Below are 14,919 nucleotides of genomic sequence, written 5' to 3'. Positions count from 1 at the left end.
CCAAGATTATCACATGTCGTCGTAACTCGAACCGGCTCTAAGATGTTCTAAGGTCGGGGAGGAGCTTCACGCACACGCGACGGCGTGTAGTGGAAGCGACAGGTCGGGGCAGCAGCCGAGCACTCCGACAGCTTCTAAATACCAAAATTAATTCACAAGTAACCCAATATTCAACCAAAACAACTTAAATCAACCTGAAAAATCATTTGAATCTTACCCAAATCGGCGATCGGCAATGGTCTCGGTCGGGTTTTGAGTGCATGGAGGTGGGGAGTTCGGTGGTGTAGGCGGTGAGGCAAACCAACGCCTCGAACGACTTGAAATCAGGGAAAACCAAGGTGATAAGGGGTTTTCCACATAACTTTAAATACCCATACACGACAAATGGCGAACGATTAGCGTAGGTGGTTGGTTGGGATTGCTTTGCGGTGGCCTAGTGCTTCGATTGGAGGTGACAGTTACTTGTATCGCAGGCCAGAGCACGGAGTGATAAGGAGGGGCGACGAACAGTTTTCACCTTTTTTGAGCCTAACGGTGGTCGATCTCGGTGACGGTTAGATAGAGGACGCCGATTGTTGTCGAGCTCGATAGACGTGGTGATGTACTTCAACGCTGATCAGAGGAGGCTGAACAGTGATGCAACGTGGACGATTGGGTTGGTGGAGGATATCGGTTTTTGGGGTTGGTTCACGCACGGGGGTTATTAAAAATAGGTTAAAACCCAGTATATAAAATATAAAATAAAATTTTATTATTTCTTATTAACAATAATAGCCTAGCTCGGTTAGTATGGGCATGACCGACGTTTGTGTGTCGAATTCAACTTCGAGTAATGAAGAGTGCGATTCGGCGCGTGATGATGCTTTGGGATTTGTCGATTCTTCTTGTGTGGCATCAATTTTAGTCAATCCTTCGGGATTTGACTGTTCTTTTTGTTGTCTTCTTTTCTCTCGAAGCATTTTTCTGTGGATTCATCTAGCTCATGATTCGATTTCTGGATCAAATTCTTCTAATGTGCCTGGATTTTGCCTTGTCATAAATCAAAAAACAAAGATTAGTAACTTTTGCCGAAGTCCCTGGCAATAGTGCTAATTTGGCACACATCATTTTCTCGTTAAAATAATTTCTTCATCTCAAATAATAAATAAACGAAATTAAATGTAGTAAAAGAGAAGTAAAGGTCGATCCCATAGGGACTGAGGAAACTTCCTGATGTAGATTGTTTCTTTATCTTTGATCTAGGCAAAAAGTTGCAAGTAAAATAAAAAAAGGGGTTTTGTTGAGAGGTAAAGAAAATAAAGATTTAAAGAAAACGAATTTAAAGAATATGAAAATCAAATAATAAAAATCAGCATCAGGTTTTAGCTTTGCCTCAATTCCTAATCGATCCTTGAATACGATTTTACTCCGGCTAAATGTCAGTTTGAGTCTACAAGGTTCAATCCTTGTAGCTCACTTTTCTCTTTGGTGATTGATTTTCCTAAATCAACTTTACAAATCTCAATCCTTGTTTGGATTAACTGTGAATATCGTTGTTAACTAAACACAGTTTAAAAGCGCTTGGAAATGCCCGACTCGAACTATGTTTTCTCTATGAAAATCGAACTTGATCCCAATTTCCCTTTAGCGAGCTGTCGTTAAGTGTGTTTAAGGGAATTCAAATCAATTGATTCTATAATCCTAACGATAAACCATCACGACATCCAAGGCAAAATCTATTTTTGAAGTGAAAGCGTTTTGATTTTAAGAAAGACAATCCGTCAATCTAGTTTCAAGAAAAATTGAGAAATTTAACCCGAAAGTACGAGGTATTTTTCAATTCTCACGTTAGAAATTGAGCCATCACTTCAACCTTTGGCTTGAAAGAAAATTATCTAAGCATGACAAAAGTCATGCTTAGTATTAAAAAAAACTTTAAAGAAAAATAAAAAACGAAGGTAAAAGAAAAATAACTTTATAAAACTAAAGAAGAAACAAAAGAACTCAAAAGTTGAGAGATGAGAGATTCGATCATCAGATGATGATTTTCAGGCTTACCCCGATGAGTATTTATAGTCTACATTAAAAATTCTAAAAGATAATTCTTGAAATTAAATCTAAAAATAAAGATAAATCCTAAATTTAAATTTGAATTTGCGGTTGAGTCTTTTGTTTCAGCGAAAATGCTGACTGGATCTTTTAGAAGATGCTGACTGGATTCCACGTCAGCACTTTCATGCCCACTAGGTCGCCCATGATTTTGGAAAAATAAAAAAGATGCACAACTTCGTATTTTAAGCACATTTTTCATAATTCAGGGTCCTACATAGAAAACAAGTAGAAACACCCAAATAAGCAATAATAATGAACAATCAAAGAGTATTTGAACACAAAATAAACACTAGTCAAATATTCGAGCTAAAATTACAACACATCAATTATATTCTTTTGGAAAGAATATATTATTGTTTAATACTTGCAGTGATTCTCAATCAAACAAAAATTCATGAGAATATATTGTTCAAAGAGGACGTTGAAAAGTTGGTATAAAAACCCTAGCATGGTAATGGAAATACAAGCTTAGTATGAAGAAACTAAATACAAATTCTTCTTCTTCATCTCTTACTGTCGTAAGCGCAATGGTTATGAAGCACCTATTAGCATTTGCAGCAGCTGTGCTAGCGAGCTCGGTAGTGTCAGCTCAAGGTTCTGAGTTCGCGTTCTATAAACTGAGTCTGATATGGCCGAGTTCTGTATGTATCTCTGCGCCACAAAACTGTATCAGTCCAATACCCAAAATCTTCACCGTCCATGGGTTATGGCCAGCATTGAAAGATGACACGTCTATTCCTCCTTATGATCCAATCGATAATAACTGCAATCCCAGTCCTGTAGCTCCAGGTGACATTGTGGTAAGCTTCTTTTTTCTTTTCTTCTTCAAGTATTACTGTTTACTACTATGAAGTGTGCGAGTTGAGTTCATTGTGAACTCATTGATTTTCTTCTAAGTCTTGTAGTACTGATTTGTTTATTTAAACTCGGCAGGGTAAACTTGCACCCATTAAAGGGAGACTACAGACAAAATGGCCAAACCTTATAAAGGGTAGAACGGCCGGTCGTGACGAGTTGTTCTGGCAAACTGAATGGTCACACCATGGGATGTGCTCTGATTATCCTCAAGATCCTTTCACTTATTTTTCTAGCGCCTTGAATCTTGCCGAGAACAGAAAATACGACCCACTCAAAGGTAATTTCATAAACTCGATTTCACTCGGAAAAAATTAACCCTAATCATCTATATTTATTGACAAAGTATCCATAATGTACACACTAATAGTATTGTCCCGATCGAAATCAAAGATGGTAGAGACTTCATCCAATAGGTGGACATGCACTACTTCGAGTTGGTTATCATTAGAGTTTTTTTAAAGGTTTGGTTCGAATACGACATATGCATAAGCATAAGGTTAATACTTTTATGTTTGTCCAAATCTGACCGAATTCGAAATACGAGTCTTGTCTAAACTCATCTTTATTATATATTAGATATATGAATTTAGTAAAAAGAGGAATGAAAATAAAAATTCTAGCAAGTAAATTTTAACATTAATCTTAGCAAGTAAGGTACAAACAAAAGTGACTTGAATCTAAAGCTAAATTTGATATGCTAAGGATAACCCTTTTCCGGACTCTTGACACTTTAAGATATCCAATTAGTGTGTATATATATATATTTTATATATATATATATATATATATATGTGTATATATATTGAGTCCTTCAACTCATGTTGTAAGTATATAGTATATAATTATAGTAACCGGTTAAATTAAAATCAATTAGTATCATAACATTATAAATATTTACAATTAAATTTAAACAAAAACTCGAATAACTCAACTCAAATTTTATAAGTTTGATTTGACGCGAAAATATTTTTAAATGAAGTTTGAGTAATAAAATAACATTCATCAACTCAAGTAACTTAAACTTTTTTGACTTGACACGACTCGACTCGATCAAATATTCACCTTTAGTCCTTATATTTCTTATATTTTACCCTTGATCTCATTGTTGAACATGCAGTTTTGGGAGTTCAACCATCAAATACTCCATATGAGATAGATACTTTATTAGAAAATGTGAAAAAGAACGTGGGATTCTATCCTCAAATCTCATGCAGTATGCCAATTAAAGGCAAAAAGCAGTTATACCTGAAGGAGATTCGTTTATGCTTTAAAAGAGCAATGCCACCTTCTCAGCTTCAAAATTGCCCCGACGATATGGATAATTTGTGTAGGTCAGTGCCACCCACCCAACGCACCGTCATGTATCCTCCACCAATTAAGACCAATTCTGGCTGCAATGTTACTTGGGAGCTATCGGCTTCGGCCTAGTGGGTGTACTTGGAAAATTAGTATAGTATCAAATAAGGAAATAATTTCGGCTACGTCCGGTATTACATGATATTTGTATTATGTACTTCACGTGTCAATCATGTAGTTTTAATCAGGGTTTTAAATAGCGGACCGAAAACGTTATAGCGGCCCATAGTTCAAACCGTCAAGAAGGGCCCATAGTTCTGCATGGAGGATAGAGCATCGCCCAATGCTATGGGAGTATTGTGGCAATACTCGATGGATGATGATGTGATAGAATGACTTAATTGATTATTTTAGAGAGTTTGACGACTTATTTAATTTTTTAAAAATTAAAAAATATATTTAGATTAAAAATATAAACAATCATTAAGATATTCAATACATTAAATATAAAAATACTAAAAAAATCAAATTATTAAAAAGATTTAATTTAAGGACTACATTGAAGTGTAAAAAAGGTCTAGGGACCATATTGATTTTTTACAAAAGTTTGAGAGTTTCATATATCATTAAATCAAAAAATTGTTGTTAGAATGATTTAAATTTGTGTAAGTTAAGTTAAAACTCTAGATATCACATTTCCTTATTTTTCAAATTTTCAAAACAATTTTATTGAAAATAGTGAAGAACTGAAAATATCTTTTTTTATGTTTTCATATTTTCACTTATTTTTGTTTCTATTTTTTAGAAATCATTTTCTAATTTTACAACCAAAAGTTTTCTTCGACTTTTTCTATTTTCTAAGAAAATAAAAAGAACCTATATTTTCTAAAACCAAAAAGACCATTGGGTGTTGCTGTTTGTTGACTTTTTTAATATTACATTTTGAAGGGGATAATTTTAAGAGAAAATCGCCTCAGTGACCAAAAAAAAGTTATAATATACGATTTTAACCAACTTTGTTTGGATTTGCCAAAATGACCAACAAATTCGCAACGCGAAATAAAAATCGCAACGCGATCCCCAGAATCGCAAATCAGTTTCCAAAATCGCAACGCGATTCTTGAAAATCGCGATGCGATAGTACAAATTCGCATTGCGATTTTCCATAATCGCAACGCGAATATGAAAATCGCAACGCGAACACATAAATCGCAACGCGTATCCGTAAATCGCAACGTGTATCCGTAAATCGCAACGCGTATGGGTAAATCGCAATGCGTATCCGTATATCGCAACGCGTATCCGTAAATCGCAACGCGTATCCGTAAACCGCAACGTGTATCCGTAAATCGCAACGCGTATCCGTAAATCGCAATGCGTATCCGTAAATCGCAACGCGTATCCGTAAATCGCAACGATAATCCGTAAATCGCAACGCGTATCCGTAAATCGCAACGATAATCCGTAAATCGCAACGAGAATCTGTAAATCGCAACGATAATCCGTAAATCGCAACGAGAATCTGTAAATCACAACACTGAAATTTTGGGTATATAACACTGAAATCATAAACTAAATCCCTAAATCGCAACTCATTCCATCTCCATCTATCACTCTCTCCGGCGACATCCGTTCCTATATCCAACGACATCCTTCCCAATCCGGCAACAGGTTTTAGTTTCGCAGCTCGTCTGTTTAGTAAATTAATTTACAACCATGAAATCATCTAATGTTGATCATGTTTGGATAGATTTGTGTTTTGGAGGGTCATGGGATAATGTTCATGGTGTTTTACAATATATGCCTTTACCCATGAATCTTCAACTAAAATTGTCTTTACAAAAGTTAACTTATGAAACTCTAATGCTACGTGTTTCAAATAAATTGAATTTAGAGCCCCTAAGTGGATTTAGGCTATCTTATCAGAGAAATGGTAAAGTTTATTTGTTAACCGACAATGAAGATGTTGAACGATTCATTGCTTACATTAGTGTTTCACAAGATGATGTTACATTGTATGTTGTTGAACCTAGAAGTAGTATTGTTGGGTCAGTAGCGGGTAGTAATCAAATAAGTTTTTCTCAAAACCCACAACCTTTCTCTAATCCAAATCCCAATCAACTTTCAGCACCAAATTCCGGTTTTCGTATTGACCAGTTAGACGATGATGAGCCAACAGAAAAAATTGTGAGTACTAGTCAGTATTCGAAATTTGGTCTTGGTCAATATCCGGACTTTGATATTGGTCAATACACGGATTTTGATGATGTTTCAGAAGAAGAAACAGACCATGCGTGTAATGATATTGATATTGGTCAATACCCGAATTTTGATGATGAAACAGCCGTTGCCGAAGAATGTAATGTTGATGATAATGAGGAGGAAGTTACGACTGTGAATGAACATGTTGAACATCCATTCTGTAATTCATATAATCCTGAAGAAGAAAAAGAAGAAGAAAAAGTCCCCGAAGAAAAGAAAATGCCACGGGCGTATAACTGGAATATGCCAGAATTACTTCAGATACCGGAAGAAGAGTTGATAAAGAAAGCAGTTGATTGTTACACAAAAGTTATTCGTATCAAGAAAGATGATTGTTTTGATACAAAGGAAGACTTGAAGATAGCTTTATATACGAAATGTGTGGAAGATGGCTATCAACTAAAAGTTAACAAATCAAGCAAAGATCGTTTCGAAACAAGGTGTATGATTGACAAAAACTGTACGTGGCGTATGATTGCAAAGAGAATAAAAGATTGCAAAATGTTTCAAGTTAGGACTTTTATTGATAAACATACATGTTCAAGAACCCAAGTTTTTCCTCACCATAGACAGGCAAACAAAAAGGTGTTGGGTGGTTTTCTGGCTGAGTTAATGTTTTTGAATGGCAGGGTATATCGGGGACATGAAATTATGACTGACATGAATGCTCGGTTCAAGATTAGTATATCATATTCTCAAGCTTGGAGAGCCAAATGTTATGCCTTGGAATTGTTGAGGGGGTCGCCAGAAGCATCGTTTGCCCAACTGCCGGCTTATTGTCACAATTTAAAGCTGAAAAATCCTGGGTCGGTAACTCATATCAAAACAGATAGAGATGGACGCTTTGAGTTGCTGTTTATCGCCATTGGTGCTACGGTTAGTAAATCAATATAATTTTGTTGACTCATTTTTGTTAGTTACATGCATTTCACATTTAAATGATTATATTTCTTGTGTATATTATTTTGTAGATTCGTTCGTTTATTACTTGCATGCGCCCAGTTATTATAGTTGACGGAGCACATTTGAAAGGTCGATACCTTGGAGTAAACTTATTAGCAGTAGCCATGGATGCTAACAATGGGATATTGCCAATAGCTTACGGGGTTGGCAAATCTGAAACCTCTGATTCATGGACATGGTTTATGGGGCATCTTAGGGATTGCATAGGTCCTATTAGCAATCTGACAATCATATCCGATAGGGCAAACTCAATTGACAACGCTGTTAGAAGGTGTTTCCCAGATGCTTTTCATGGACTTTGTGGTGTTCATTTGTATAGAAATCTAAAATCAAGGTCTGCTGGTATAAAAAAGCACAAATGGACATACTGGAAGGCTGTAAAAGCTTATCGGGAAGTGGATTTCAATAAGCATATAAATTGTTTAAGACGTGTTTTGCCTCAGTGTGCTCAAACACTAGAAGATGTCGGGTTTGAAAGATGGTCAAGAGTACATCAACTTGGAGCAAGATATGGTTTCATGACGTCTAATAGTGCAGAATCAATCAACGCTCTAAGTCGTCATTCCCGGAAATTACCCATTACTATGTTAATGGAGTTTTTTCGAGCCTCTATTCAACAGTGGTACTACAAGAAAAGAAACCATGCAGGTATTATTTCTTTGAATTCGTAACTTATCATATTATATATTTTACTAAGTATTGTTTATTTAAATTTACAGGAACATTGGAACATCGTGTTACACCATGGACTGAAAAAAAGATAACGAAACGTGTTGTGAAGTCAACGTCATGGAGAGTTGAACCATGTTCAAACACTTTGTTTCAAGTACTGGATAATAACTTAAATGGGCTAGTCGATCTAAATGCAAAGACGTGTAGTTGTATGAAATGGCAAACATCTGGTTATCCGTGTGGCCATGTTATAAAAGTTGCTCTTCATTTAAACCAAGATGATTCAAGCGCATACGCTATGGATTGCTACACTACAGAAGTTTATCGACAGACTTATGCCGAGATTGTCTACCCTATTCCACATCCTTCTGAGTGGGACATACCAGATGACTTACAAACAGTTTTGCCACCAGCCATGGACAGAAGGCTACCTGGCCGACCAAAAAGTCACGATCGTATACCATCTAAGGGTGAAGAGAAGAAGAGATCGACATGTAGTCGGTGCAAGGAAAGTGGTCATACAAGGTTGACATGTGGATCACCAGTGCCATCAAAATCATCTTTTCCTCTACCAAAATATGGATCCTCATCAAAATCCAAAGCTCATATGGTGTCAAGCAAAAGGCAATCATCTTTAAAATCCCAATCACGATTGGCTTCACCTTTTGAGACTGTTAACTTAGGTGATTTTTAAATGCAAACGTTGTATTATGTGGATTTTATGTGTGAACTTTTAACATTTTCAGTTGAATTAATGACTCAGGCCAACCATTTTGACTTAACCAACTCTTGTTATTCAGTTGTTATCACTATTAGGCATGCATTTGACTATCGCAACACGGAAAATACAATCGCAACGCGAAATGAAAATCCCAACATGAAAATCGCAATGCGGAAATGAAAATCGCAACGAGAGAATCGCAATGCGAAATGAAAATCGCAATGCGAAATGAAAATCGCAACGAGAGAATCGCAATGCGAAATGAAAATCGCAATGCGAAATGAAAATCGCAACGACAGAATCGCAATGCGAAATTAAAATCGCAATGCGAAATGAAAATCGCAATGCGAAATGAAAATCGCAATGCGAAATGAAAATCGCAACGAAAGAATCGCAATGCGAAATGAAAATCGCAATGCGAAATGAAAATCGCAACGAGATAATCGCAATGCGAAAATATAAACGCATTGCGATTTTCATTTCCGCATTGCGATTCTCTCGTTGCGATTTTCATTTCGCATTGCGATTTTCATTTCGCATTGCGATAGTCATTTTTGCCTTCAACATAATACAGATTGAAATCAACAAAATCAACCATTACATTTCAATCAATTAAACAAGCACAAATAAGAATTATGTTCGCATCAATTACACAAATCAACTTTTACAAATCATCTTTTACAAATCAATTAAACAATCAAAAAATAAGCAATAATTCTTATTTCCGATCATCTACTATTGAATCAACTTTTACAAATCAATTAAACAATCAAAAACAATCAATTAAACTATTGAATCAACTTTTGCAGCTCGACATCATTTTCACGCAGTTCACTTCTGAGATTAACCTGCAGAAACCAAACATTTGTTCAAACAACACTTTCTACACATCTAAAACCTACAAACAGCAAATTATTGAATTCTAGTTACTTAACCAAACATTTTCAAACCAAAAGTATATAAACTTACCAATTGTTTATGGACATTTTTATAACGCGGATGCAGGTAGGCAGCGTCTCGTATATATCGATTTAGCCATATAATGCCGAAACCACAAGCCTACTGCAGCTTTATCTCTATCGGTGGGAGGTAGATACTTGATGCTTCCCGTCGTCAAACGCTCCAACGCCAAGCATACGAGAGGACCACAATCTCCTCTGGCTCCGCTCGTTTGTTGTGGCGCGGTCTCGTCTCTAATAACTGTAATATTGAGCTTCTTTGGCTTCTTGTTTCCAGAACGAGTCCAATAATTGATCGCATCCAAGAATTTAGCCAAATGAGAGCTCCATCCCTTAATAACATCTCTTAAATCAGCCAATGATATGTAATTTATCATGCTGTCATACACTATTGTCTTAAGGGATGGGAGCTGAAGCTCGACGAGAATCCAATGTTTACGTTCCAAAACAGGGATAAACACCTGCAATCATAAGTAATAATTCATTCATTTGCGCACTTATTTCATAAAACCTTTAAACTCAATCTAAAATAAATACTAACCTTATCGACCTCCCACCATGCAGGATAAAGTTTAGCTTGTCCATTGCCCAAATCAAATGATTCATCTCGTGCATTCTTCAAGTGAACGGCGTGAAAAGACGTCGGCATTATTGTATATCGTATATTTTTATTTTTCTTAAGTTTTCTTATTATTAGAAGACGTGTCACCCACGCATCGATATGCTGTTTTACAAAAAAGACATATATTAGTGACTTACATAAATTTAAAAAAAAATTAATCAAATTGAAATATAAGAAAATATAAGACTTACCCCCCCATCGAAATAGCCATTGTCTTCGACCCCTAATAATACGCCCCACCAAGGCCGTTCAAGCAACAAAAAGATATCATCGGTGAGCTTGCATATGTCAGTGAAACACCCCTTGCTCCGCTCATGTAGATAAAAATCAACTGCGGTCTTAGCCCAAAGGGTGTTATCCAAAATTGTGTCCGGTAGTTGTTCCCTCTCCTCTTCAGATACCGGTATGGTACTGGCCGGTAACTCATACGAGAGCCAACTTGAATCCATCATGTCCGGCACGTCAGAGGGTTTCTCAAGAAGCCTACATATGACGCCATGTGAATCGGGCTCTTGAATGGTGGGAGGGACCTCTTCAATGATGACAGTGGCCTCTTGAACGGTGGGAGGGGACTCTCGAGGAATGATATGGGGGGCCTCTTCAACGATAGGAGTGGACTCTTGAGGGATGACAGGCGAGTCGGGCTTCTTCTTGCGGTGTCTTCGCACTATTGGGGTGTACGGAGACTTAATAGCACGTGCACGCTGTCTGATGCGTGAACTCCGTCGTGCAAGCATAACCCGACGTAAAGCATCCACTCTATCGGGCCGCTAAATAATTAAATACAAAAATCAGTAAATAAACAGACATGATATTTAAACAGTGAAAACAAAGACAAATATGTTTCAAACTTGCATTGTATTCACCCAAGTCATTATTCTATCATAGTTCACAAAATGCATCAGATAACAAAGAAAAATATGTTTCAAACTAATACCCTGAAGTTAGTATTTGTCTTTGTTTTGTCTATTGGTTGAAGTAATGCAATCCATTCAAGTTTCAATTTGCAGAAGAAGAAATAGTTTACTTTCGCAACACGAAACTTAAAATCGCAACGCGAAATGAAAATCGCAACGACAGAATCGCAACGCGAAACCAAAATCGCAACGAAAGAATCGCAACGCGAAATGAAAATCGCAATGCGATTTTGGTTTCGCGTTGCGATCTTGTCTTTGCGATTTTGGTTTCGCGTTGCGATTTTCATTTCGCGTTGCGATTTTGGTTTCGCGTTGCGATTTTAAGTTTCGTGTTGCGAAAGTAAACTATTTCTTCTTCTGCAAATTGAAACTTGAATGGATAAATTTACTTTCAACCAAAAGACAAAACAAAGACAAATACTATTTCACAGTGTTAAAGAATACACAGTTTAGCAGAATTGGCAGCAACCGAACAAATATACTTTCAACCAAAAGACAAAACAAAGACAAATACTATTTCACAGTGTTAAAGAATACACAGTTTAGCAGAATTGGCAGCAACCGAACAAATTTACTTTCAACCAAAAGACAAAACAAAGACAAATACTATTTCACAGTGTTAAAGAATACACAGTTTAGCAGAATTGGCAGCAACCGAACAAATTTACTTTCAACCAAAAGACAAAACAAAGACAAATATATTTCACAGTGTTAAAGAATACACAGTTTAGCAGAATTGGCAGCAACCGAACAAATTTACTTTCAACCAAAAGACAAAACAAAGACAAATACTATTTCACAGTGTTAAAGAATACACAGTTTAGCAGAATTGGCAGCAACCGAATAAATTTACTAAGCAATCTAAGTGAAATGGCTAATCTAAGTGAAATTACGAGTAAATTTATCATTAAGTTAAATATGGAAAATCTTAAACTTACCTCGTTGCGTAGAGTATGAACCTCATTCTGCAACGATACTATCATCTCACGTAGAGCGGCAACCTCACCACGTAAAGTTGACACCTCCACACGCCATGCACCATCGTTATCGCGTAGAGTACCGATCTCCTCACGCAAGGCATTGACCTCATCACGTAACTCCCTTGACTCATCCCGTTGAGGTGGAGGTGGAGAACAGGGAGATAGGAGTCGTGGCATCTTTGTCGGTCGCCTATCATGAGGTGATGGTGGAGAAGAGGCTCGATGATGTGACGGGATAGGTGATGGCTCTCGTTCTAGAGGTGTATAGTCGGGTCGATCGGGTGATGGCTCTAGGTGAGGTGATGGCTCTCGAATTGGAGGAAGTGGATGCTGCTCATCATCCGTGCCATCAAAAAAATTCTGACTAGCTTGCCACCAATCAGTGGCAAGCTCTTCCTCCGTGGGTGTCAGTCTTTGTAATGGAATGTTGGCCTCCTAAAATATAAAAACTCAAACAAAGTTAAACGTCTACTATTAATAACTTGTTTATATATTATATGAAAGTATTTGTGTTAACTTACATTATTTATTGTGGCATATGGTATTAAGTCTTCCCAATCCAACAGAGTTTTCCTCTTCCAGGAAATAGCCCTGGGAATATCATTTGACGTTTTTATTGCATATGTACGCATGCTGGGGAAAGCCTCGAATATCCAAATCTACAAACAATATAATAACAAAATTAGTAATTGTTAAATAATTAATTATAATTTTAGAAACATTATATAGAAATTCTTACCTTAAAGGCCCAAACAAAGCCTGACAAAGTGTATTTGGACCCATCGCCCCGCAAACTTTTGCGGTCATCAAAGGCAGACGACAACTTAGTCCAGGTAGCTTTCCATATATACGAACCCCACGGAAACAGATTCCATGCATTCAGGTCCTCTACCAATTATTAGCTCCCGATGAATAGGTTGTCTGGCCTCTCTGCCTAAAAAGCCGGCATACACAAGTAGTAGAAGGCATACTCGGACAACATCGACGTCTTCCATCCGAGTGAAACCAGCTTTCTTATTAAATAATTTCTTCAGGTCGTCGACATGTAGGTTCGGCTTCTCCATTGACTCATCCGGAAAAACCCGGGATAACCATGATGGGCGGGCGATATGACGAGTGTACCGGCCTACATCATCGTGTCCGAATCGTAGACCAGTGATTAAGCAGAACTCCTTCCGCCCAAAGCAAGTATACGCTGGTGGAAAATGAAACCATATCTCTTCCTCACCACGTTGTATACTGTCGGGTAGATTTGATGTCATGGTCTGAAGCCACAAATGGGTCAAATTAGCATCTCCACCCGGATGCTGTACTCTCAGCCATGGCCCGAATCAGGTTTCCTCAAACAATTGTCTTTGAGCAGGTGAAAGCTTCTTTGCAATTGTAGTGGCCAGGCTGACTTTATTTCTCAAGGTCAATTGAGCCGAAAAAAATTTCTACAAAAACAATAAACATACCAAGTTAGATATACCAAAAACTACACTGTGAAGATATACCAAAAACAATAAACATAAAAAGTAGTAGTTTATTCTTGAAACTAAAATTTGCAACACTGTTTTGTCTTTTGGTTGAAATGAAAATCGCAACGAGAGAATCGCAACGCGAGATGACAATCGCAACGAGAGAATCGCAACGCGAAATGAAAATCGCAACGAGAGAATCGCAACGCGAAATGAAAATCGCAATGCGATTTTGGTTTCGCGTTGCGATTCTCTCGTTGCGATTTTCATTTCGCGTTGCGATTCTCTCGTTGCGACAGTCATTCTCTCGTTGCGATTTTCATTTATCTCGTTGCGACTCTTCTGCAAATTGAAACTTGAATGGATTGCATTACTTCAACCAAAAGACAGAACAAAGACAAAGACAAATACTAACTTGAAAATCGCAACGAGAGAATAGCAACGCGAAATGAAAATCGCAACGACAGAATCGTAACGCGAAATGAAATCTAAGTGAAATGGTTAATCTATTATTGAAATGACCAGTAAACTTATCATCAGTTTCAATATGAAAAACCTACAATAATGCAAACATTTCAAAATAAAAATAATTAAAAAAACTAACCCTCGGAGGTTGATTTTCCATTTCTGAATATTGTGAGGGATTTCTGACCGTGAATGGTTGTGAGGGATTTCGCCGGAGATGGGGACGGAAATCTTCGGAGATGGGGACGGATTTCTTCGCCGTAGAGAGTGAGAGATGGAGATGGGACTGAGTTGTGATTTTAGGTTTTAGGTTATGAGTTGCGATTACGGGATTTTGTCTTAATATTCTTTTTGTAATTTGAAAATAAAATACGCGTAGCGATTATAATGGCGCTTTAAATATCGCGTTGCGATTTACGGGTACGCGTTGCGATTTTATGTATTATCGTTGCGATTTACGGATACGCGTTGCGATAAACGGATACGCATTGCGATTTACCCATACGCGTTGCGATTTACGGATACACGTTGCGATTTACGGATACGCGTTGCGATTTATGTGTTCGCGTTGCGATTTTCATATTCGCGTTGCGATTATGGAAAATCGCAATGCGAATTTGTACTATCGCATCGCGATTTTCAAGAATCGCGTT

The 14,919-nt window shown here is 37.2% G+C and overlaps 1 protein-coding gene across 1 annotated transcript; it reads left to right on the top strand.

Annotated features, from left to right (window-relative positions):
- The first annotated feature begins 2,594 nt into the window (after nucleotides 1-2,594).
- LOC120203993 (ribonuclease 1-like) lies at nucleotides 2,595-4,377 on the top strand. Its single transcript, XM_039204107.1, has 3 exons — nucleotides 2,595-2,891; nucleotides 3,025-3,226; nucleotides 4,067-4,377. The coding sequence occupies exons 1-3, from the start codon at nucleotides 2,619-2,621 to the stop codon at nucleotides 4,375-4,377; spliced, it is 786 nt and encodes a 261-aa protein (XP_039060038.1). The 5' UTR covers nucleotides 2,595-2,618.
- Nucleotides 4,378-14,919: the final 10,542 nt, after the last annotated feature.

The sequence above is a fragment of the Hibiscus syriacus genome, unplaced genomic scaffold, assembly GCF_006381635.1.
Source record: "Hibiscus syriacus cultivar Baekdansim isolate YM2019G1 unplaced genomic scaffold, ASM638163v2 tig00010533_pilon, whole genome shotgun sequence".
Lineage (NCBI taxonomy): Eukaryota > Viridiplantae > Streptophyta > Magnoliopsida > Malvales > Malvaceae > Hibiscus > Hibiscus syriacus.
This window is presented reverse-complemented; position numbering and strand designations above follow the sequence as displayed.

What these genes read in the sequence shown, in the direction of transcription:
- LOC120203993 (XM_039204107.1), top strand. Translation starts at nt 2,619, where the DNA reads ATGGTTATGAAGCACCTATTAGCATTTGCAGCAGCTGTGCTAGCGAGC. An exon ending in TAGCTCCAGGTGACATTGTG is followed by an intron (nt 2,892 to 3,024) that starts GTAAGCTTCTTT and finishes TAAACTCGGCAG; the next exon opens with GGTAAACTTGCACCCATTAA. An exon ending in AAAATACGACCCACTCAAAG is followed by an intron (nt 3,227 to 4,066) that starts GTAATTTCATAA and finishes TTGAACATGCAG; the next exon opens with TTTTGGGAGTTCAACCATCA.